This window comes from Seriola dumerili, unplaced genomic scaffold (assembly GCF_002260705.1).
Source record: "Seriola dumerili isolate Sdu_G_001 unplaced genomic scaffold, Sdu_1.0 BDQW01000138.1, whole genome shotgun sequence".
Lineage (NCBI taxonomy): Eukaryota > Metazoa > Chordata > Actinopteri > Carangiformes > Carangidae > Seriola > Seriola dumerili.
Genome location: NW_019174393.1, coordinates 2,629,705 through 2,655,005, shown reverse-complemented (window position 1 = coordinate 2,655,005; position 25,301 = coordinate 2,629,705). Strand labels below are relative to the sequence as shown.

The window sequence follows — 25,301 nt, the reverse complement described above, 5'->3', positions numbered from 1 at the left end:
TGATCCCCCCCCCCTCTCCCCCCATGTGCCAGCCACTGGGAATTAAAGAACCCAATTTCTTCCATTCATTCATCCGTCCATCCGTCCACACCAACAAAATCTATAAATAACACCCGTGTTTGTTCCTGACCTCTGAAGATGGCGATGACACGTATTTGTATCAGTGATGATTCAGCCCGCAGGTATGGAAGGTTTCATGTGAAACTTCTACTTTCAGAAAATGTATGATAGTATCAAAAGAGAGAGCTGAAATGGAAGAATGATGATTTTTTTTTTTATTATTATAAAACAGGGAGTCCTTGTGAAGGTGAAGTGGAAACTAGTTTGCCTACTGAGGAATGTGATGTTTGAAAAGCGTGTGCTGCCCCCTGCTGGTCGCCTCTCCTCTCTTTTCTCGGGTGTTTCACATGCATCAGTATTCAGACTGTGGAGCATGATGTTTAATGAATTCAGATGGCGTTTTACAGCCACAGAGGGACACACGCAGCTCTGTAGATGTGAAGTCAGTCGCAATTTTGCTCTGATTTCAATCAGAGATGGTAACGTCTCAGCCACACAAAGACAGATACAGTATCTTTCAAGGACCTTGACGTCAGATGTCTCGGTAAATATTCAAAAGCTGCTGACTATACTCTAAACACTCCCAAAAGAGAAATAATTTGGGGCATATTTGATGATTTGGAAGCTTGTGGGAGGGTAATTATTTGACAAAACATTTTCAGGTGTGGATTGATCGTTGAAGTTATTTTTTTCTACTAAAAATGCCAAATGTTCAGCACTTCCAGCTTTTTAAATATGAGGATTTTCTGTTTATGCTGTTTTATATTACTGTATTACTATTTTAAAAAAAAGCCATCATGTGCTCTGGGACATTGTGACGGGAATTCTGTTCCATTTTTAGACTTTTGTTTTTACCGTTTTCGTACATTTGACAGACTAAATGATGACTTGAGTATTCAGAAAATAAAAAGTGGAAATCATGGAGGAAAATGTTAGAGTGAGAGGAGTAACAGTGCTGACAGGCTTAATACATTCTCTTCTGAGGATTATTTATTGTAATTTAAAGGGTCAGTTCACCCAAATGACAAAAAACTCATTTCTGGTGCAGATAGTTTCGGTTTTTATTTGTCCATGTTTTTCTGCCGCAGAATCACAGGACAGTTGTACACCCCAGAACTCTACAACTAAAATGTGTGTTCATGTGTCATCTCCCTGACGAGCATAACCTCCCTAACTCCCTACAGGTGGCGACATAATGTGAACAGCCTGCATGCAGCCCCCCCCCCCAGGGGTCCGAGGAACCCCGATACAGATTGGTCTGGTCTTTTGAGCCACATTTTCATGGCAAGCATCGGACCAGAGTGACCCACAGACGCAGGACTTACTCCGATAACAAGGCAGATATTTTGGTAAGAGGTCGAATCGCAGATTATCCATGTTACGAGGAGCCCGTCTTCTCAGTTGATTTGGAAACACTGAATGAAAATAAAGGCCAAACAAGCAGAATGTGGAGAAATAACAAAGTAAAAACACGTGTTGTAAAAGTGAATTCAAGAACAGGACTTGAAAACAGACCCCTGAACATCATCTTTATTATCATGACCTAAATTTCCAAACTGTCAAACAGATAGAAGTAATGCAGAGAAAAGCTGAAATCCTTCAAATCAAACATTTTAAGTGCGGCACTTTCTCCAAAATTAGAGTTTAAGAAATAAATGTTGCTTTGAGGCTTATTTTTGAAATCTGCGCACACTCATTGTTTAATCAAGGAACTAAGAACAACCTTAATGAAAACAAAATCTGCTTTAGCAGAAAGGAAAATAAAACACAGCAGTTTTGGTCAGTTGCTGGCAATGTAACAAAGTCTTGCATTTTGTGCTTTTTTTTTTTTGTATCAAGTTCCTATCAACTGAGGTTGCAGAAGGCACATGTGCATCATTGATTTCATGGAATTTGCGCTTTAAGCTTTGCTTAGTGTGTCTCTGGAAAATAAGACAGGTGTGCAAGTGTACATACAACACATAAAGCTCCCTCTGAGCCAATTCACATCCCACAGTACAACTTCAAAGAATCTTCTAATTCCCATAAAACTGGCAGTGTAAAACCAAAGCCATTTCTCATGATTATCTGCTATGTACAATACATGAAGAGAAGAAAATGTGTTTTGTTTCTGAGATACTTTAAGGTCTGTAGTGACTTATGGATAAACATGTACACCAATGCCGTATGTGGAGTGTAAACATCAGGAATATTCTGGCCCATAGATTTAAAAGCATGCTGTTACGTAGCTGCAGCGTGTGCCTCTCATGCACTAGTGTTACATTTGAGTCACCGTGATAACAATCTGAAATAATTACTCAGCAATGTTTAAAAAACCCACTTATGTCTGTTCTGAAGGCATGTGCAGAATCTTCAAACACTCTTCTAACCATCTGGATGGAAAAATATTCGGCCAGCTGCATGATTAAAAAAAAGAGAGATAAATCGTTTATCGTCCAGTATGCAAAACATTTTTCATCCAGATGGTTAAGAGTCTTTGAGGGTGCTGGAAATACCATCAGAACAGACATAAGTGGGTTTTTTGGGCAATTATTTTCAGAGTACAGATGATTACCACTGTGATTTGAATGCAACTTTAATGCTAATCCATGAGAGGCACAAACTGGGCCTAGCTGTTATGATGCTGTTGACCTACGGGCCATGGCGCTTCAACGCTTTCATACTTGTCATTGTAGCGTTTGTTTTTGCATCCACAGCAGTATGTACAATGTAGTGCTTTTTTTTTTTTTTTTTTTTTTTTTTCTTTCCGAGGCACAGAGGTCACGAGGGGTTCAACCTGGCAACCGCACGCTGTTCCCACTAATGCCACAGAGCTGCAATCTGTGCAAGAACAAGCAAGCCACACACTGGCCAATATTAATGCTGCACAGGCTCCTCTATCTGTTAGTGTTCACTCAAGTGTTTCCCATCAGCCCTGTGAGTCATAGCATGTTGGGGAGGTAAAGCGAACACAGCAGCATGTTCTGTCCCAGAGCCGGGAAGCGCCTGAAGGCCTCCCAGGCGTCGGAGAAGATGTTGTATTTCAGAAAGACGCGGTGCTCCAGGCTGGTGGGCAGGCTGACGTCCCGGCTCATGATGTAGATGCCGTCGTTGTGCAGCGTGCACGTCAGGTTCAGGCCCGACTTGGACGTGTTCTCCTTCAGCTGGATCCACTCCCCCGTGGTGACGTTGTAGGACTGCACAGTCAGTACGTCCTCCGTCTGGCTGGGGCGTCGCTGCCTCCGGCCCGCCTCCAGCTCGTGGGTGTAGCCGCCCACCAGGTAGATGGTGTCCTCCACTGAGAGCATCTGCTGCTTGCGGATGTGGGCTGAACAGGAGCGAAACACCGTCCAGGTGTCAGAGGTGGGGCAGTAGCAGAGGACGTTTGTGTTTCTATCTATTAGACACAGAAAAAGTCAAAGCAGCAACAGTTAAAGGACGATTTTCCTGATTTAACTATTAATCGCTTTGTCTCTAAAATGTCAGAAAACATTGAAAATTGCAGCCACAACCAAGGAGATATATTGACATTGCTTCTTTTTTTATGAGCAACAGTCCACAGCACAAAGATATTCAGTTTACCATCATATACAATATAGAAAATCACCAAATCATCACATTTGAGAAAAGTATATGTTTGGCATTTGTGCTTGAAAAATTACTGAAACAATTAATAAATTATCTAAATAGTCGGCGGTTAATTTTCTGTTGATCACGTAGTGATCTAATAACTTATACAATATGGAAGCAATTACTACTATAACATCCTGTGCCTATGCCAAAGTCCTTTAATTGAAGTTATATAAATTGATATAATACACGTCAAGGTGTCCTTGTTCCTGGATTATTCATCTGGAGCAGTTTGGTGCCTTGCTCAAGGACACTTCATTATGCAGAGAGGAAGAGCCAGGGATAAAAACCCCCAACCCTGCAATTTACAGACAACCTACTCTACCACCTGAAACATTTCCCACAATCTCTTATGGCTTAAGAATTTAACAGAGAGTGAAAAACACTTCAGTAGCTACTAACTTATACTAACCTCTTGCAGTGTATCCACCCATGACGTAGATCATTCCCTGGCATTCACAGGCGGAAAACTCAGCCAGCGGGTCGGGCATCGAGGACACACAGGTCCACCAGTCCTGCTCCGGGCTGTAACACTCCACCGTGCCCAGACACTGGCCGCCTACTGCGTACAGCTTCCCTTGTACCGCCAGCAGCTTGAAGTTGGACCTGAAAGAAGAGGACACAGGAAGTGAAACATGACAGCAACAAACAGACAACTGGCCTGTGAGGGGATGCAGGCTCAGTACAGTGCAAAAGTTTCAGGCACTAAAAGTAAAGTGAGGATGCTTTCAAAAGTAATGTCATAAATAGGTTTTCTTTTTTTCTGCTGACTGTATTTTGTATGAAATTAATTGATAAAGTTTTTCAAAGTAATTGGCAGGTAGGTTATTCCAAACATCTTGGAGAACTTGCCACAGTTCCTCTGTGGACTCAGTCTGTGTCTTCATGTGATCCCAGACTGACTCCGTGATGTTCAGCATCTGTTGCAGGACTTCTTGTTTTTCTTGTCTGAATATAGCTCTTTATGACTCTGGCTGTATGTCGTGGTTCGCTGCCCTACTGCAGAATGAATAGACGCCTCCCTGATGGTATCTTGTGATGTATAAGAATATGAACAAGTGCCTAAAAGTTTTGCACAGTACTGTAGATCTGGACCTACCTTTTCTGGTTGAGCGGAGCCACCTGGTTCCACTCGTTCCTGCAGGGGTTGTAGCAGTGCACCGCAGAGATCTCCTGACTCGTCATCCTGTAACCACCAACTATGAACAGGTAGTTGTCAAGGACAGCTGAGCCGTATCCTCTGACGTTGATCATATCTGGAGGCAGGTTGTTTGCCAGTGGTTTCCAGCGCTGCTCCACCTCTCCGTACCTCAGCATGGACCAGGGTTCATCCTGATCAGGCACGTCCAAGGACAGACAGGTGAAGTCTCCGATGGCTACCAGGGTGGCGGTGCCTTTCATGCGCATCTCCCTGACCTGGTCTCGAACAGCAGAGGGGAGGCTGCTGAACTCAGGCCGCCTCAGCATGGGATGATAGTAGCAGGTCATGTATTTGAGGCAAGCATTACGCAGATCATGAGTCCCATAAACCTCAGAGAGGCTGTACAGCTCCACGCAGTTGTCAAGCCGGATCTCCGAGGTCAGGAGCTTCAGGATGGAGGTGACCTGTAAGAAGGAGGCGGTCTCAATCAGGTCCTCCAGAGTCTCATTGACAACCTGAACTTTAGAGGTGTTGATGAACTCCAGGACCAGCTCTAGCCCGGGGACGCTGAGCCCCTGCAGCTGCACCGAGTCCTCCGTGGACTCCCTCATACCTGAGCTGTACAGCGCACGGAAATAGTCGCTCTTCTCTATCAGCTTCTTCTTATTCACCTCGTAGATTTTGTCATCCATGACGATGGCAATAATCTGGTCAGATGACATGGTGAAGCTAGCAAGCTGGGTGTCTTTTATTAACTTCAGGTTGAGTTTTGTTTTTGCTTGCCCTTTGTCGGCCTCCTGAGCGAGTCACCGTTTACATTTCACCGGCGAGGGAGCTCTGTGGCCGGTCTATATATGGTCATGTTCAACCCATAGATCGCCATGGAGCAACTTTCGTTAGCCGGGGGAGCTAATCAGTTAGCCGGAGAAGAACCGCTGCAGTTACTAGGTAAACTAGCCAAAAGAGCCTTTTCCTCGGGTTAGCATTCCTCGACAGTCCGCTAAAAAGTCGCCCCAGTCTCTAAAGATGTTGGTTAGATAATGTAGTTTATTTCTGACAGTGGCAGTAACATTTCCCATTGCATTTTATAAACCATTAGCGGGACGATGCCGAGCTGTCAAATTTTAACTGTTTTGATTCTGCACTTACATCATATCCGGGTTTTACTCTTCTTCGTGAGGTTTTTTTTTTTTTCGCAGAGCTGCTGCTGCCACCTCCCGGTAAGTGGAAGAATTGGTCATATTGATCAACTTACACTCGTAGAAATCTACACAAAACCAAGAAAAATATAAAATAAAAACAACCGATTCAGTGCAGTATGTGACATCAACAGGTGAGGAAAGAAATAAATTAAAGTTCAAACAGCGTTTAAAATAAAACAAAAAGTTCCTATTTCAATAGGAGACTAAGAAGTCCGGTGCACCTAGGCTACATGACTAAGGCTACTACAAGGCTAATGTGTAATGTACATATATATACTAAAATGTTAAATGCAGTCATTCATCTGGACTCCCTCCATTTCCTTTAATAAAAGGTTTTTACACCTGCTTTTTGATATACCGTCCGTTACAAGGAGAAAAAGACATACGTACTGTAGAGAAGAAACTAAATAATACCACAATCAGACAAATGCAAATATAATAATCAAATGTAATCTTTCTTTCTTTACATAGATGAACAACATAATGTTTTATTTTGGTCATGGCATGAAACTCTTGACATATGCAGCACTCAGCAAGACCAATTAAAAATCCTGTGCTTCGTGATGAGTTTAATACCTACGCTGGAAGGCTAGCATTAGCTGCTAACTATGGAAATTTCAAGGGTAGCATTAGCTGACCTTCGAACATTAGGCTAGCGTTAGCAGCTAACCTTTGGAAATTTCAAGGGTAGCATTAGCTAACCTTTTGACATTAAGCTTAGCATAAGCTGCTAACTTTGAAAATTTCAAGGGTAGCATTAGCTAACCTTTGGACATTAAGCTAGCATAAGCCGCTAACTTTTGAACCTTACAATTACAAAGATAGCTTCAGCTCATGCTAAACACTGAATATTACATGGCTAACTTTACCAAATAACTATTGGAAAAAGAGACTAGCCTCAATAAACTTTACACAGTATTGAAGGTTGGACATTATAAAGCCAACATTAGCTGCTAAACTTCTAAAGTTTGGCCGTTTCAAGATTTTATTGTTTCTAGACTTCTTCTTTGCTAAGCCCACATTATCTGTGAAATTACACAGTTTGATGGAACTCTCCAGCTCATATTCGTCTATCAGTGCAAAGTTTTAAGAAGATCAGCAGTTCTGTTGTCCATGTCCAGCTGTCAATCAAGATAACGTTTGTTATCACACTGCTGGCGTCACTGTATGACTGAGGCTTTAGCACCGAGAAGGGAGAGAAGTTACAGAAAACACACTGAAGCAGGCGGTGGTGCCTTCAAAATAAGAGCATAGCGAGCCAATATTATTTACATACACAGTAGTAGGGTCTGCAGTCTTTAAATTACCTTTTAATAAATAAAAAAGACATTAGACAGCCATTGTCATCCATCTCTGATATGATGCAGGGCGCTCCTTGACACAGTTAATGTCTTTAGCCACCAGTATTTTCAAATTGTATGTCCAATCAGAGAAAATTGTTCCAGTGAATTGTTCAAATGTCATGTGGAGGATTTTACTCAACAGTTTTGCTGTTGTTAATCTCAGACTTTTAAGATGAAACATGTTCTGCCTGCCACGCCAATTCATTTTCTGTTGATCGACTCATTGATTAATTATCATCATTTCAGCAATTATTGTTAGACAAAAATTCTATATCACTTTAATGTTAGTGTATAAATTCTTAAAATGCCTTTTTTTAAATTTAAAATGTATCATATGACCAGCAATACTACTACTAGCCTACTACTGCCAATAATTCTAACAATATAAATAGCCTAATAATGATAATAATATGCGGGAATGAGAATACTATCATTGCACTGTCCTGCACCTTGTAGTTTTTGTCAAATCTTTATTCCTAAACTTCATTCTAGGAATAAAATGAGAGTTTTAATCTGAAAGCCGGACCGGAAGAGACATTAATAAACAGTGTGGTTTGACAGTGGTGTGGGTGGAGGAGGGGGAGGTGGAGGAGGAGGAGGGGGAGGGCGAGAGACAGGCAGGCAGGCGCATCAATGACAGGGACGCCACAGAAAGCCTCACCGCTCGGCCTGTTTCATGTTTGTGGCTCCAGGCAGCGGACAGCCGGCTGTTTGTGATCCGAGCTGAGGATGCGGGAGCAGGTGTGGGCCTCAAGGTTCCCCCGCTGCCTTTTACTCATCATCACCGCTCTTACATCATCCGTGTCCGCCGACGGAGACCTGCGGCCGTGCGATGAGGTGAGCGCTCTTTATTGTTCATTATCATTGTTATTATTTCCTTTTACCCTGACGCCACTTCAAAACAGAACTGTGCAGTAGATGTTTCCTTTTAAGAGGCAAAAATCAGGGTCTTAATGTTTCTTTTTTTTTTATCATGGCTGCCATGAGGATGTTTTAAATGTTGATCCTCTATTACAATGCGGTGATCAAGTTAAGAAAATGGCCATGCATCCAGAAATAAACAACCAGATTAGAGCCATAAGGCTTCTCTTAATGCACAATAAAAAACACTACTACTACAAGTCGTACTCCAGTTACTATGTTTTGGCTCAGCTTTGTCCTTTCCACGCTGCTGATCGGCTTAAAATGCGCTTCATGTTGACTATTAACACGCTCCATAACAAGATGACGCTGTGTGCTGGCCTCCATCCCCTCCTCTGAGCAGCCTCTTGCCGGCCGGCCCGGCCAGGATTACCCGCTGAGGAGGAGGAGGAGGAGGAGGAGGAGGAGGAAGAGGAGGGAGGGGGGCAGGCTGGGCTGTCAGGGTTTTCTGATGCTGCCTCATTGATTACAGTGAAAGCAGTGGGCAGCATCTCTTTCAGCAGGCTGTGTGTTTAATTTACACACACATCACTAGTAGCTCAATTTTAAATTAACACCCAGTTTTAAGGAGAAATTGGAATTTGGAAAATAACTTTAATGCTTTCTTGCCACGAGTTAGATACAAAAATAGATATTATTATTAGTGTTTTCTGACAAGGGTTTATGTGGTGTAATTAATGTCTTTATTAATGGTTAATAAATCATATACTAATGCTTTGCAGTTCAGTTATAAGCCATTAGTAACAACCAGTTTTCGGTTGCCAGGGAAATCATTAAGTCCTTAATGAAGAGTAATGGGTTTCTCAGCTTGCAATAAGACATTAGCAAAAGTTAATCAGTCACTTATAAATGTTAATAAATACTTAAGTAAGGGTTCTACAGTAATCAATGAAGTGTGTTTATAAATGGATCTGGGTCCAGATGTCTTCACAACAACAAGAGAGGATTTTTCACAACCTGGCAACTCAAAAGTTATTCTCATTAGAGTCTGATAACTGATCTATAAAACATTAATAAATGGTTTATTAACCAGTAATAGAGTCATTGATCACAGCTTGCTGCCTTGTTAGAAAGTGGTACCCAGTGGTCACTCTGTAGATGTACTCTACTTAAAACAAACAGTCAACTTTACATATCTAAATTTTTAACAAAAAATCACTCTCCCTTTATATGTAGAATTAAAGCGTAGAAAACCTGTAACTGAAGCTTGTTTCGTACTTTTAATGCAACATCCTTTGAGTCCAAAGCCTCGCTCTGGCAGATCTCCATCTCCTCCCCCGAACCTGCTGTTCAGCTGGGCAGACGAATCAGCAGAGGACGCGGGCAGCTGTCTGCAGCAGAGCGACCACATCTCAGTAGCAGCTAATTAAACTGGAACAGTCGCAGAAACCAACCTGCCACGTGTGTCCAGAGGAATTAACCAGCGAGAGGGGGAGAGCTGGTTTGCAGATGTAGGGTGTGTGTGTGTGTGTGTGTGTGTGTGTGTGTGTGTGTGTGCAGTACAGATAAGTCTGAGCTCTTTTAAAAGACTAATAACCTCTCTGCAGCCATAAAGATGTCAATTCATGCTGTACCCCCCCCCCCAACACACACACACTTAAACAAACATACAAACAGTGGCATGTCAAGCTGCGCTGTGATGCACCTGCTGTGTGTTTCTGTGTTGATGGACAAACAGGAGGTGTTGGTGCCACCTGCGCTAACGTGCTGACAGCGGAGGGAAAGGTGAGGCTGATAAAAAGGACATGGGCTAATGTGTTTCGCTGGTCTCCAGGGTGACTCACGCTGGTTGTCATGGAGACTGGTGAAAAGCAGAGAGGAGGGGGGGGGGGATAAAATTCAGCACCATGACAATCCAACCTCTGAGTCAGGAGATTGAAGGATTTGTGCAGACAACAGGAAAGATGGACATTCATCTGTTTGCTCTGACTCTGCTGATATTTCATACTGAAGGACAAAAGCTCTGACAACGTTCAGAAAATGACAAAAACTCAGCCGCAAATTTTTATTCTCATCAGGATGGAAAAAGTATCTGAAGCTGCATTTGGATTTGAACTCGTCAAACTCACTGAAAAGCTACAAAACTCTGCCCCTACTCAGCTGTGTATATAACATAACAGTTTACTGTTGCTTCTTCAAATGTTAATGTTACTTTTAATTTCATGATGAAAAAATAGAAAAAAGGAAACATTAATTGTGGCATGTAGAAAAGTTGGGACACCCTACTATGTCAGTATTTAGTAATCTCCCTTCGTTGTTGTTGTTGTTCGTAGTTGTTAAACGTGTGGGTGAAAATAATCAGCCGGAAAGATCCGAAGCGAACCTCACAATCCACCATGAGTGATCTTCGGAAAACAGACGGCCCCTCACAGTCTCCTGACCTGAACATCGCTGAGAGTCTGTGGGTAGATCTGAAACATGCGGTGTGTGCAGGACAGACTAAAAATATCTCAGATCTTGACGAGTGATCTGCGGGAGGAGTTGGTGAAAACTCCTACATCAAGAATAGAAAGTCGTCCAGGTCATGTGGGTGTTTGATATTTTTGGGAAGTTATTCGCTTCCTTGCTGAAAGTTAAATGGGAAGATGATATCACTCTCATGTCTGCTGTCTGTTTCAGTATGAAGCTACAGGCAGCAGTCGGTTAGCTTAGCTTAGCTTAGCTTAGCATAAAGACTGGAAATAGACAGCTTAGCTCTGGGCAAAGGCAACAAAATCTGCCTTTTACTGCCTCAAATGCTCACTGATTATCCTTTGGTTTGTTCAGTGTTTATTTATTTATTTATTTTAAATGACATTTCAGTCTGAAAGATGAAGCTGGTGAAGGTTGTTTAGAGCGAAAATATGAAAGTGAAATGGTGCCAGAGTTTTTCACTTGTTCAAAAGAGGATGTTTTCTAAAAATGTCATAAAATGAATGAAAAGAATAAAAGATATATTGCAAAATAAAACTGAAAAAAAACCTAATATGTTGACATGAAGATCGGTAAATGAAAAACAACAGAAACATTTTGAGGAGCTCTTAGTGTTGCTCTCCAGCTCTGGACGCAGGTTAAAAGGACTCGCGCCTCTAAATCAATGTTCGGTCAGTTCAGATGATAAGAGCGTAATGTCACAACCAGGCGTCCTTGGAAAGAAGCCACTGTACTGATGACCTTCTGTTGTGCTCTTAATGGACCATTAGTGCTCCAGCGGTTGGTTTCCGTGGTGACCGGGGTCAGCCACCACTTTCATCCTTAAAACGCCTCCATCTCCAATGTTCCCTTTTATATGACCAGCTTTTATTTGATATGGAATAGAAAATTACGCTGTATTGATCTTTGTATCTATTTGTGTGTGTGTGTGTGTGTGTGTGTGTGTGTGTGTGTGTGTGTGTGTGTGTGTGTGTGTGTGTTCTGCAGGCAGACTACTACTACCAGTACACAGAGTGTGACAGCACAGGGTCACGATGGAGAGTCGCCATCCCTCTCAATCCAGGCTCCTGCTCAGACCTCCCACCTCCCACCAGAGGAACAGACTGCTGTGAGTACTGCCTGTGTGTGTGTGTGTGTGTGTGTGTGTGTGTGTGTGTGTGTGTGTTTACATGTAAATCTGACCCTCTTTTCCTCCCTGTCTCTCAGCTTTCTCCTGTCCGGCTGGGATGTTTTTAGAGATGTCCACACAGGAGTGCACGCCGTGTGCAGCCGGCTCCTATTCTCTGGGCAGCGGCCTCCGTTTTGACCAATGGGACTCCATCCCTGCAGGTTTCACCAGCCTGGCCAGCTTCATGGACCCCGGGCCCAATGGAGAGGACAGTCAGGCCTGTAACAGGTGACACACACACACACACACACACGCAAACACTGCTGTTGGTTCTTCCTTGCTGTTTTGCTGAGTGTGTTTGGTTGTTGTTGCAGCTCATCATGGACGCCGCAAGGCGTGTATCTGGAGTCAAACCGCGATGAGTGCACAGTGTCTCTGGTTTACGCCGTTCATCTGGAGAAGCAGGGCTCCGTCTCCTTCACCTACCAGTACCCCGACAACAACATCTTCTTTGAGTTCTATGTGAGCGCCTCTAACTGCATCCAAAACATCACAGACACTGACACGTGTGTAGTCCTCCAAATATGTATATCAGACTGTTTCAAGTTTGCAGCCAGTAAATTGAACTTCTGTGTTAACGTGTGTTCAGGTCCGGAACGAACAGTGTCAGGAAATAACCCAGAGTGACGACCAGAAGTGGATCACCAGCAATGGAGAATGGGACACACACACGGTGAGGATGTGATTCTGCCTCATGTGTGTGTGTGTGTTTGTGTGTGTGTGTGTATATGTTATGGATTGTGTGTGTGTGCATCTTTGTTTCAGGTGAGTCTGAAGTCCGGTACAAACATCCTGTACTGGAGAACCACTGGCATCCTGGTGGGAGGGAAGATGGTCAAACCTGTGCTGCTCAAGAACATCCAAATCGAAGGTCAGAATCCCGTCTCTGATCTAGATTTCTCTCTAGAGCTTCATATTTAACAGGTGAAAAGATGCTGCGTGCATGTGCTGCTACCTCACACACAGTTTGCACACATGTGTCCAGGTGTTGCCTACACGTCCGAGTGTTTTCCGTGCCGACCCGGCTGGTTCAGCGCCGCCCCCGGCTCTTCGTCCTGCCAGCCGTGTCCCAGCAACACTTACTCCGTGAAGGGGGCGTCCTCCTGTGCACCGTGTCCCGAGCACCACTACTCACGTATGTACGCATGTCATCATAAAACCGCGTCCTCGGCGTTCTTGTCTCAGCGCTTTGCACTCACACAGACTCCTCTCGCAGATGAGGGATGGGCAGAATGCAAAGTGAGGCCGCCGTGCTCGGGGAAGGACTACTTCCAGATCCACACGGCCTGCGACAGCGAAGGGAAGGTCAGCGGCGTCCACACGTTTTACATTTCACACACACACACACACACACACACACACACACACACACACACCCTCTTTGTCATGGGAATAGGAAGAATTTTAAGGTAGTATTTGATAAGTTGTCAAAGATCAGTTGATTAGTTGATTAGTTGGATTTCTAGGTAAATAAAGCAAAACAATGGAACTGAAACTAGACTTCTGACGACAAACACCCCTGATGGTTTTATATTTAATTCCTGATCAGCATGAAAATTCCTTTTTATCTTCCGACCACTGCACCTTCATGTTTAAGGCAGATCTCATGAAGCATCGTCCTGCATTACATTTGAATTGATAATAAAGAGAGTCGACGTGGAGTCAGCTCTCTCAGGACACGGCGCTGCAGCAGGAACAGGAATCAAGTCTCACCACGTGACGGGGGAAGAAATGATGAATCGCTTAGTGAACACTTTGCATGTCACCTGATCCAAAATCAACATCGCTGGCTCTCGCCCACGACCTTGTTTTGAAAGAGCTGAGTGAAAGTGATGATTGTTCAGGAGCAGAAAAGAAACACATCCCTCTGTTGTTGATGCTTTTGTTTGTTTTTATGTCTTTTAAACTCTATTTTTTATAATATTTTCCTTTCTCTTATTTTGATCAGAGTGAGAATCCCTCCACCCCTCGCTAATATCATCCTCTGTGGTTTTTTTGGCGGGTACAGACGCAGGTGTTGTATCGCTGGGTGGAGCCAAAGATTTGTGTGGAGAACGTGACTGGAGCTGTGGAGCTGCCTGCGACGGGGCAGAGAGAGACCTGCCCTCCCTGCAACCCCGGCTACTACAACAGCAACGACTCCACCTGTTTGCCCTGCCCACCTGGAACCCACTCCGACGGCACCAATGGTGACCCTGCTCACATCTGCTCACATCTGCTCACATCTGCTCACATCTGCTCACATCTGTCCATTTGTCACTGAGGCGCTGATGCTGTATGGATATAACTGGATCTTTTTCATCTGTATTTATCCAAGTATATGTAGTATACAACTGTGCAAGCATACAGTATCTACACAGATAACTGCAACCATTGATTACTTTTATTATCGGTTAATCTGCCAGTTATTTTCTAGATTGATCAATTATTGGTTTAGTGTGATGTGTTTTAAAGTCTTGTTTTAGTCAAACAAAATCCAGAGATTTTCATTGAAGTATCATAAATGAGAAATAAAAGCTTTAAACCGTCACTTTTGAGAAGCAGGAAACAGATAGTTTTCTTGGCACCTGTTCTGTGATATGACAGTGAAATCTATTTAATTATCTTCAACACTTTCTATTCAGAGTCCCGTTACACTCTCTCATAGTATCTGTTCACTTCACAGCAGTCATATACTTCAAAAAGCCGCTCCATCCGGTCCCGTCATGACCGAGCTGATCGTAACCCGCTCCTGAAAAGATGTGTAAACATAATAATATACCAGGGAAGTGTCACTGTAGTGTCTAATTAAAGCTTTGTGTGTGTGTGTGTGTGTGTGTGTGTGTGTGTGTGTGTGTGTGTGTGTGTGTGTGTTTTGTAGTGTGTGCCAAGTGCCCTGCAGGTACAGAGCCCGTGTTGGGATACGAGTACAAATGGTGGAACGTGCTGCCGTCCAACATGAAGACTTCCTGTTTCAACGTGGGCAACTCCAAATGTGACGACATGAACGGTGAGCAACAGAGAGAGAGAGAGAGAGAGAGAGAGAGAGAGGCCGTTGTTTAATTAGTGTGTGTATCACTGGTGTGTAAATGTTTCAGTAAAGCTCTTTAACAGAATAAATAAAACGCCGTTAGAAAAGCCTTTGAAATAATTGAGCATTCCTTCATTGATACGACCAGAATATTCAACTTTATCCGACCTAATCACAACCACTAATACGGATCAACCCTCACATCATATGTACAGGATCCTCTTTATTTCTCTCCTGTATTTCCTGTCTCTCTCCACTTTCCACTGTCAAATTAATGCACAAAAAAATACCCAAAAAAGTAACTTAAAAGAAAAGAAAATAGAGTCCATTGCTGTCACTGCCGTCCAGTCCGATGATGGGTTCGTTGTCTGATGTAGAAAGTGTAACGTGAGTGTTGTTGTTTCTCGTCAGGATGGGAGGTAGCAGGCGACCACATCCGCAGTGGAGCAGGCAGTTCAGATAACGACTATCTGATCCTCAGCCTGCATGTGCCCGGCTTCAAGTACGTACATCACCTGGTAAAAATACACTTCGGCAGCACAGTGTGGGATCATGTTCAGAGTGTGTGTCCTGACCCACGGCCTGTGTCTGTGTGTGTGTGTGTGTGTGTGTCTGTGTCTGCGTGGCAGGGTCCCAGCCTCGCTCTCAGGGATGACCGGCAGCGAGTTTGGCCGGATCATCTTCGTGTTCGAGACCATCTGCTCCGCCGACTGTGAGCTCTACTTCATGATGGTGTGTGCTTGACACGTGTGTGTGTGTGTGTGTTTGTGTGTGTTAAGGCATTAAGCGACTATTTTCACCAGCGAGCCAGAACAGTCGTGTCGTGTCACTGAGGTCCAGTTCATTGCGGCACTCTGCTAATTGTTTTTTAATGATAATCCAGCCCCGTTTTTTCCCCGTCTGATTGTTGTGCTGCGACGCCCCCTGCAGGATGTGAACAGGAAGAGCACCACGGTGGTGGAGTCCTGGGAGGGCAACAAGGGGAAACAGTCGTACTCACACAGCATGACCAGGAACGCCTCCGTCACATACACATGGGCGTTCCAGAGAACCAACCACGCTCTGGACGTGAGTGAATTTTAAGCTCCTGCAGCTTTTACCGTCACGTGATTCTCATTTTTATTTTGTTCTTTGCTACGTATCACATTTTATTCCTACTTTTTATTTTATTTTTACACACCTTTTCCCTGATCGCTTGTTGGTCTTCATTATTTTTATTTTCTTAATGGTTTTTTTAATTCATACGGATCATTAATGTGTTTTTAATTTGTGTTTAATGTTTTATCTTTTCACTATCCACATAGTTTTAGTGGTTACAGCTGCCTTGATAATTTATGCTTTGTTTTATTTGCTTGCTTAAATTATAACATTAAATTAGATATCAAGCTTTATGTTTCTACCCTTGCCCTGTGTCTGTAGCTGCGTCGCTACGTCAGCGACACGGTGAAGCTGTACTCCATCAGCGTGACAAACGTCCTGGACGGCGTGGCCTCGGCGTGTCGGGCGTGCGCTCTGGTCCCCCAGAACTCCCAGCGTGCCGGCTCCTCCTGCGTCCCCTGCCCCGCTGGTTTTTACATCGACAGAGACACCAACCGATGCCAGGAGTGTCCGCCCAACACACACCTGGCAGGACGACACACCTATGGGCAGGACGCGTGTGTCGCGTGTGGACACGGAAGTATCAGCAACAAGGTAGAGAGACGTCCTCTGGGTTCGGACTGGGTGTCAGCTGATGGTTCTGATACTGACACAATGCTTTTATCTGCTTATATCTTACTTTGAGAAATCATTCACCTCTTGGTGGATAAATGGATGAAGAAAAGTCTGAAACATTTTCATTTTAAATCAGGAACTTTCTGATCAAAGAATGAATTAAAAAACGTTACGAATCTGATTCTGACTCACACTCTTCTTCTCTTTTCAGGAACACTCTCGCTGCTACAGCAACTGCTCCTTCTCCTACACAGACAACAACCGCACCATGACCTTTGACCTCAGCCCCCTGAGCGACGTGGCCTCGATGACCATCGGGCCGAGCTTCACCTCTAAAGGCACCAAGTACCTTCACCTGTTCAACATCAGCCTGTGCGGCCATGAGGTGACACACACGCACACACACACACACACACACAGGATGCCTCCACGCTCACAGCCAGCTTACATCATAAATCTTTTGTTTGTTGTTGTTGTTTCAAGCATTAGAAATATATTCTATACATGTAAAACATTATCAAACTAGTGTGTAATTAAATGAGAGCAGGATGTGTGTGTGTTGTGGCTGCGGCTCCATCAGAGCACATTAAATATTCCAGCTACGAGACAAACTGACAGTTTCCACATCTTGTTTTGAAGAATCAAATAGTGAAGAATGAAAAAAAAGAAATCAAATTTAATCACAAGCGTAACCGTAGCAACTGACAGATGTTTTTCATGCTGTCTGACTGCACGTGTCTGCTGCAGGGGAGGAGAGCTGCTGTCTGCACAGACAACGTCACCGACGTGTCCAGCAGAGACGACCAGAGCGACTCGGCTCAGTTTGTCAACTCAGTGGACAGCTTCATCTGTCAATCAACCATCATACCAGCCGACGGGCGGGGCTTCAGGATGGCCATTTCCTCCCAGTCCATCAGCCTCGCAGACACTTTCATTGGTGCGATGCTCGTTAACTTGCAGCATGTGGCTCTGTGATCAGCTGGTGATGTTTGGCGTTAACAACACATCTGTCTCTGTTTTCTTTTTCCCAGGAGCGACAGCGGACACCGTCCTGAGCGGCGTCAACGCTAAACCAGAGCTTTTCCCAGAAAACTCCAGGAACGTTCCAGACATCAACTTCTTCTACAGGTACAGTCTGACGGACAGAGACAGAGGCGTGTGTATTCTCGTTGTGTTTTGTCTCTCACAATGTTTTTCTTTCAGGTCGAACCAGGCGACGGCCTCATGTGATCAGGGCCGGAGTTCAGTCATCACTGTCCGCTGTAACCCAGGGAAGTCTGAGCGAGGAGAGCTCTCTGTGCCCAGGTAACTGATCATGCAGCAATGCATGTGTATGTGCCGTTAAGTGAAAGATTGTCTTTTAAAATACATAATAAATGGACAATAACAAATGGCACTAAAGGGGAATATAATGAGACGAAAATGTTAACTACTCTCTTTTTAATACTCTTACGGGTAAATTAGAAATGAGATCATGTCAGGAAATCTGTGGATTGATCCGTGTGTGTTTGTGCAGCTCATGTCCTGCAGGAACATGTGATGGATGTACGTTTCACTTCCTGTGGGAGACCACTAGTGCCTGTCCACGCTGCACTGAGGATGACTACCACAAGATAGAGGGAGCCTGCAAGGGAGGCGTCCAGGTAACACACACACACACACACACACACACACACACACACACACACTCTGATTAACTTTGTCACTGAGAGTAAAATTACTAAAAGAGTGACAGAAACTGAGTCATAAAATCTGTCTCCCTTGTCTCTCTCCAGGAAACACTGTACGTGTGGAACGAGCCAAAGCTGTGCATCAAAGGTGCCTCGTTACCGCTCAGAAGCTCCTCCCCCTGCGAGGCCATCGCTCTGTGGCTGAAGGTCGGGGTTGGAGGTGGAGCCTTCGCGGCCGTGCTGCTCATCTCCCTCACCTGCTATTTCTGGAAGAAAAACAAGAGGTGAGACGCACCTGCCAATATAACACGCTACCGTCAGTGTCAGTCCAGGACAACATGCTCATTAGGTGGTTCAGTGGTTATTTAAAGGCAGAGATGTCAGCAGCTGTTTGTCAGAGACGGTAAACAGAAGGTTTTATTTACAATATCAGAAAGATGTGGACTGTAGTTTTTTAACTTTTGTTCTAAAGTCCTGGGTTTTAATAGGTGTCTCCAGCCAATCAGTTTGTGCCTGCGTCACTGTCATGGCCTTCTCAAAATATGTGCTGTGAGCAAACACATCGTTATTTTTCCTTCTTGAATTGAAATGAAAGAATCCAGTGTTTTGAAGAAAAAAAGAAAAAGAGAAAAAAACCATCAGAAAAAGTGAGAAAAGTCAGATAAAAATTAACATAATTTTTATATAATAGAAATATACTTTTTTCTTTTTCATCCCTTTAATCATTTTGTGATCCCACAGATTTACCTTTGGTCTAAATAGTAATTTAAAAGAAGAAATATTTGATTTTTGGATACTATCATCATCAAAATATCAGCTTGACAGAATATAAGGGCCAATGTTAGGGGGAAGAAATCTGTGATTCCGAGAATAAAATTGAAATAGTACAAACAAAAACAACACAGTATTATGACAGTGAAGTTGAAAATTTATGAGGAAAAAGTTGTTTTTTTAAAATAAAGTCAAAAATGTCGAGAATAAAAGTCATAATATAACAGATAATAAGAATTATAATGAAGTAAAAAGCATTTATAGTAGTGTAAAGTAAAAGCCTTAGGAAAAACATTTGATAATATTACACAAATCTAGAATAAAATAAGTTGTTTTTGAGAAAAAACAAGTCATCATTTTTCTAGAATAAAGTAGAAAATTTAGGTTACAATATTTTGAAGAAAAAAAACTAATATTACAACATTTTAATATCCTGTCGCTGTTCATGATCTGAAGTTACAGGTTCACTATTGGCAGATATCTGAAGATGGAAAAAAAGTTAAGTTAAGTTAAATGATGTATGAGTCAATAATCAGACATGAAGCAGCAGATGAAGCACAGCTGGGACCTGGTTTTCTCCAGTCGGCTGAGCCAGTCATGGCCTTAGAATGAATTCCTGGTTTAAAAAACACCACATTTTATTAGTATTTGCCTTCACACACTTACACAGGATGCTGTCTGTGCTAAATGACATGCTGCCTCATGATGACAAAGCCTCTGTGGTCTGTGGTTAGGCTGGAGTACAAGTACTCTCGTCTGGTGATGTCTGCCAACAAGGAGTGTGAGCTGCCAGCTGCAGACAGCTGTGCCCTGGTCGAAGGAGAGGAGCCCGATGACGATGTGGTCTACGCCCAGAAACCCACGCTGCTGGGGAAACTCCGCGCCATCGCCAACAAGGTGTGTACCATGCTTTCATTTAAAATGGTCAGTGTAATCTGTTGCCATAATATGTATATGACTTTTAAGAAGATAAAAAATTATAATATGTCCTTATTTCTGTCAGTAGTAATAGCGATCTCTTTTTACACACTCGAGGGCAAAATCTGCCTAATTGTAATTAAAGTAATGTTTTTTATTTCATGATTCCTAATTTTATATTCTGTGGCTAAAAATGAGTTTTTATTTAATAATATTTAAGTTTAGTTAANCAATTTTATATTCTGTGGCTAAGTATGAGGGCAAAAATGAGTTTTTATTTAATAATATTTAAGTTTAGTTAAAGTCAAAACCACTTGTGCAATGATGAAAAAATTATCTCCACCAAGTCTTTAGTCTAACCTCACATTAAATGTAAAACATCTTCACTTATATGAACAGATGTAACTGTGTTTAGAGCTATGACTGAGTAGAATTTGAATAGAAAAAAAAAAAGATTCAGCCCAGTTGTAATGAATCAAATAAGAAGCAGTCCGATCTAGCAACAGCCACAACTGTTGAGAATGACAGGATTTGTAGTATAGTAATTAATTTTCTAAATAACGTTTTAAATGTGTGTGTCTTTCAGCATGAGGATGGAGAGAGCAGTGAGTCTGTGCAGCTGAAATCCTCCCAGTCTGATCGATGGGTTCTGGGATAAACAGACACCAACAGATGCAGAGGCAGAGTTAAATAATGGAGGAACATTCAGTCAGTGATAGCGTCACTGTCCACCTCCTTATGTGTCCTTTGACCCCCCCCCTCCCTGATTGTGGGAGGGGCACCGATACAGATCCCAGTTCTAACTGGAGAATGGCTGCCTGGTTGGACATTTGGCTTTCACCCCTCGACTCTAGAATAAACAGGAAACACACGCCTGCTTTAACGCCATGGATGCTCAAGGGCAGCAACTGAAAGAGAAACACGCTTTTAATGTTTTTTGTATATTTTGTATTTTTATTTGGCATTTTCTGTTCAGAGTCATGTATTTATATCAATGTAATAATGATGAACCTTTATTAAAGTCCTATTTGGCTTTGGGATTTTGTGTGTGGATTTTTAGAGTTCATACAAGTCATGTCATCTCTGCCTCCAAGTTCTCGTAGTGAAGAACCCACAGAGAATTAGTAAGACATAAAAAGTCATAAAAACGTCATTGTATAATAAGGCCTAAAAACAACAAAGTATAGTAAGGCATAAAAAGTCAAAAAAACGACATAGTATACTAAGGTATAAAAATGAAATAGTATACTAAGGCATAAAAACAAAATAGTATAGTAAGGCATAAAATTCATAAAAACGTCATAGTATAGTATGGCATAAAATGTCAAAAAAACATCCTGGTATATTAAGGCGTAAAAGGTAATAAAAACATCATAGTAAGGTAAGGCATAAGACAAAATAATATAGTAAAGCATAAAATTGCCAAAAAACATCAAAATATAGTATGGCAAAAAATATCAAAAAGGCATAAAACGTCAAAAAATCATCTTAGTATATTAAGGCATAAAAGGTCATAAAAACATTATAGTATGGCAAAGCATGAGACAAAATAATGTAATAAGGCATAAATATGCTAAAAAGCATCAAAATATAGTATGGCATAAAATGCCAAAAAACGTCATAGTATAGTATGGCATAAAACGTCAAAAAATCATCATATTATATTAATGCATAAAAGGTCAAATAAACGTCATAGTATGGCAAGGCATGAGACGAAATAATATAATAAGGCATAAATATGCTAAAAAACATCAAAATATAGTATGGCATAAAATGCCAAAAAACATCATAGTATAGTATGGCATAAAATGTCAAAAAAACATCTTGGTATATTAAGGCATAAAAGGTCATAAAAACATCATAGTATGGCAAAGCATGAGACAAAATAATGTAATAAGGCATAAAAATGCCAAAAAACGTCAAAATATGCTATTGCATAAAGATATCAAAAAACGTCATAAAATGTCAAAAAAACATCATAGTATATTAAGGCATAAAAGGTCAAATAAACGTCATAGTATGACAAGGCATGAGACAAAATAATATAATAAGGCATAAATATGCTAAAAAACACCTAAATATAGTATGGCATAAAATATCAAAAAACGTCATAATATAGTATGGCATAAAATGTCAAAAAAACATCATAGTATATTAAAGCGTAAAAGGTAATAAAAACATCATAGTATGGCAAGGCATAAGGCAAAATAATATAGTAAAGCATAAAATTGCCAAAAAACATCTAAATATAGTATGGCAAAAAATATCAAAAAACGTCATAGTATAGTATGGCATAAAACGTCAAAAATCATCATATTATATTAAGGCATAAAAGTTCATAAAAACATCATAGTATGGCAAGGCATGAGACAAAATAATGTAATAAGGCATAAAAATGCCAAAAAACATCAAAATATGCTATTTCATTAAAATATCAAAAAACGTCATAGTATAGTATGGCATAACACGTCAAAAAATCATCATATTATATTAAGGCATAAAAGGTCATAAAAACATCATAGTATGGCAAGGCATGAGACAAAATAATGTAATAAGGCATAAAAATGCCAAAAAACATCAAAATATGCTATTTCATTAAAATATCAAAAAACGTCATAGTATAGTATGGCATAACACGTCAAAAAATCATCATATTATATTAAGGCATAAAAGGTCATAAAAACATCATAGTATGGCAAGGCATGAGACAAAATAATGTAATAAGGCATAAAAATGCCAAAAAACATCAAAATATGCTATTTCATTAAAATATCAAAAAACGTCATAGTATAGTATGGCATAACACGTCAAAAAATCATCATATTATATTAAGGCATAAAAGGTCATAAAAACATCATAGTATGGCAAGGCATGAGACAAAATAATGTAATAAGGCATAAAAATGCCAAAAAACATCAAAATATGCTATTTCATTAAAATATCAAAAAACGTCATAGTATAGTATGGCATAACACGTCAAAAAATCATCATATTATATTAAGGCATAAAAGGTCATAAAAACATCATAGTATGGCAAGGCATGAGACAAAATAATGTAATAAGGCATAAAAATGCCAAAAAACATCAAAATATGCTATTTCATTAAAATATCAAAAAACGTCATAGTATAGTATGGCATAACACGTCAAAAAATCATCATATTATATTAAGGCATAAAAGGTCATAAAAACATCATAGTATGGCAAGGCATGAGACAAAATAATGTAATAAGGCATAAAAATGCCAAAAAACATCAAAATATGCTATTTCATTAAAATATCAAAAAACGTCATAGTATAGTATGGCATAACACGTCAAAAAATCATCATATTATATTAAGGCATAAAAGGTCATAAAAACATCATAGTATGGCAAGGCATGAGACAAAATAATGTAATAAGGCATAAAAATGCCAAAAAACATCAAAATATGCTATTTCATTAAAATATCAAAAAACGTCATAGTATAGTATGGCATAACACGTCAAAAAATCATCATATTATATTAAGGCATAAAAGGTCATAAAAACATCATAGTATGGCAAGGCATGAGACAAAATAATGTAATAAGGCATAAAAATGCCAAAAAACATCAAAATATGCTATTTCATTAAAATATCAAAAAACGTCATAGTATAGTATGGCATAACACGTCAAAAAATCATCATATTATATTAAGGCATAAAAGGTCATAAAAACATCATAGTATGGCAAGGCATGAGACAAAATAATGTAATAAGGCATAAAAATGCCAAAAAACATCAAAATATGCTATTTCATTAAAATATCAAAAAACGTCATAGTATAGTATGGCATAACACGTCAAAAAATCATCATATTATATTAAGGCATAAAAGGTCATAAAAACATCATAGTATGGCAAGGCATGAGACAAAATAATGTAATAAGGCATAAAAATGCCAAAAAACATCAAAATATGCTATTTCATTAAAATATCAAAAAACGTCATAGTATAGTATGGCATAACACGTCAAAAAATCATCATATTATATTAAGGCATAAAAGGTCATAAAAACATCATAGTATGGCAAGGCATGAGACAAAATAATGTAATAAGGCATAAAAATGCCAAAAAACATCAAAATATGCTATTTCATTAAAATATCAAAAAACGTCATAGTATAGTATGGCATAACACGTCAAAAAATCATCATATTATATTAAGGCATAAAAGGTCATAAAAACATCATAGTATGGCAAGGCATGAGACAAAATAATGTAATAAGGCATAAAAATGCCAAAAAACATCAAAATATGCTATTTCATTAAAATATCAAAAAACGTCATAGTATAGTATGGCATAACACGTCAAAAAATCATCATATTATATTAAGGCATAAAAGGTCATAAAAACATCATAGTATGGCAAGGCATGAGACAAAATAATGTAATAAGGCATAAAAATGCCAAAAAACATCAAAATATGCTATTTCATTAAAATATCAAAAAACGTCATAGTATAGTATGGCATAACACGTCAAAAAATCATCATATTATATTAAGGCATAAAAGGTCATAAAAACATCATAGTATGGCAAGGCATGAGACAAAATAATGTAATAAGGCATAAAAATGCCAAAAAACATCAAAATATGCTATTTCATTAAAATATCAAAAAACGTCATAGTATAGTATGGCATAACACGTCAAAAAATCATCATATTATATTAAGGCATAAAAGGTCATAAAAACATCATAGTATGGCAAGGCATGAGACAAAATAATGTAATAAGGCATAAAAATGCCAAAAAACATCAAAATATGCTATTTCATAAAAATATCAAAAAACGTCATAGTATAGTATGGCATAAAACGTCAAAAAATCATCATATTATATTAAGGCATAAAAGGTCAAATAAACGTCATAGTATGGCAAGGCATGAGACAAAATAATATAATAAGGCATAAATATGCTAAAAAACATCAAAATATAGTATGGCAAAAAATGCCAAAAAACGTCATAGTATAGTATGGCATAAAATGTCCAAAAAAACATCTTGGTATATGAAGGCATAAAAGGTCATAAAAACATCATAGTATGGCAAAGCATGAGACAAAATAATGTAATAAGGAAAAAAATGTCAAAAAACGTCAAAATATAGTATGGCATAAAATATCAAAAAACGTCATAGTATATAGTATGGCATAAAACGTCAAAAAAACATCATATTATATTAAGGCATAAAAGGTCAAATAAACGTCATAATATGGCAAGGCATGAGACGAAATAATATAATAAGGCATAAATATGCTAAAAAGCATCAAAATATAGTATGGCATAAAATGCCAAAAAACATCATAGTATAGTATGGCATAAAATGTCAAAAAAACATCTTGGTATAT

The 25,301-nt window shown here is 40.3% G+C and overlaps 2 protein-coding genes across 2 annotated transcripts; one reads left to right on the top strand and one right to left on the bottom strand.

Moving 5' to 3' along the window:
- The first annotated feature begins 1,257 nt into the window (after positions 1–1,257).
- Positions 1,258–20,946, top strand: LOC111224710 (UPF0577 protein KIAA1324-like). Its single transcript, XM_022749310.1, has 23 exons — positions 1,258–1,409; positions 8,048–8,192; positions 11,676–11,796; positions 11,895–12,084; positions 12,171–12,318; positions 12,446–12,529; positions 12,622–12,727; positions 12,842–12,991; positions 13,073–13,161; positions 13,865–14,045; positions 14,717–14,845; positions 15,278–15,368; positions 15,496–15,598; positions 15,797–15,934; positions 16,286–16,558; positions 16,791–16,964; positions 17,327–17,516; positions 17,611–17,707; positions 17,783–17,884; positions 18,096–18,222; positions 18,355–18,533; positions 19,755–19,917; positions 20,525–20,946. The coding sequence occupies exons 2-23, from the start codon at positions 8,085–8,087 to the stop codon at positions 20,594–20,596; spliced, it is 3,015 nt and encodes a 1,004-aa protein (XP_022605031.1). The 5' UTR covers positions 1,258–1,409; positions 8,048–8,084; the 3' UTR covers positions 20,597–20,946.
- Positions 1,882–5,932, bottom strand: klhl42 (kelch like family member 42). Its single transcript, XM_022749311.1, has 3 exons — positions 4,769–5,932; positions 4,082–4,275; positions 1,882–3,436 (listed from the first exon to the last, which is right to left on the bottom strand). Exons 1-3 carry the CDS (start codon positions 5,530–5,532, stop codon positions 2,982–2,984), a joined length of 1,413 nt encoding a protein of 470 aa, XP_022605032.1. The 5' UTR covers positions 5,533–5,932; the 3' UTR covers positions 1,882–2,981.
- Positions 20,947–25,301: the final 4,355 nt, after the last annotated feature.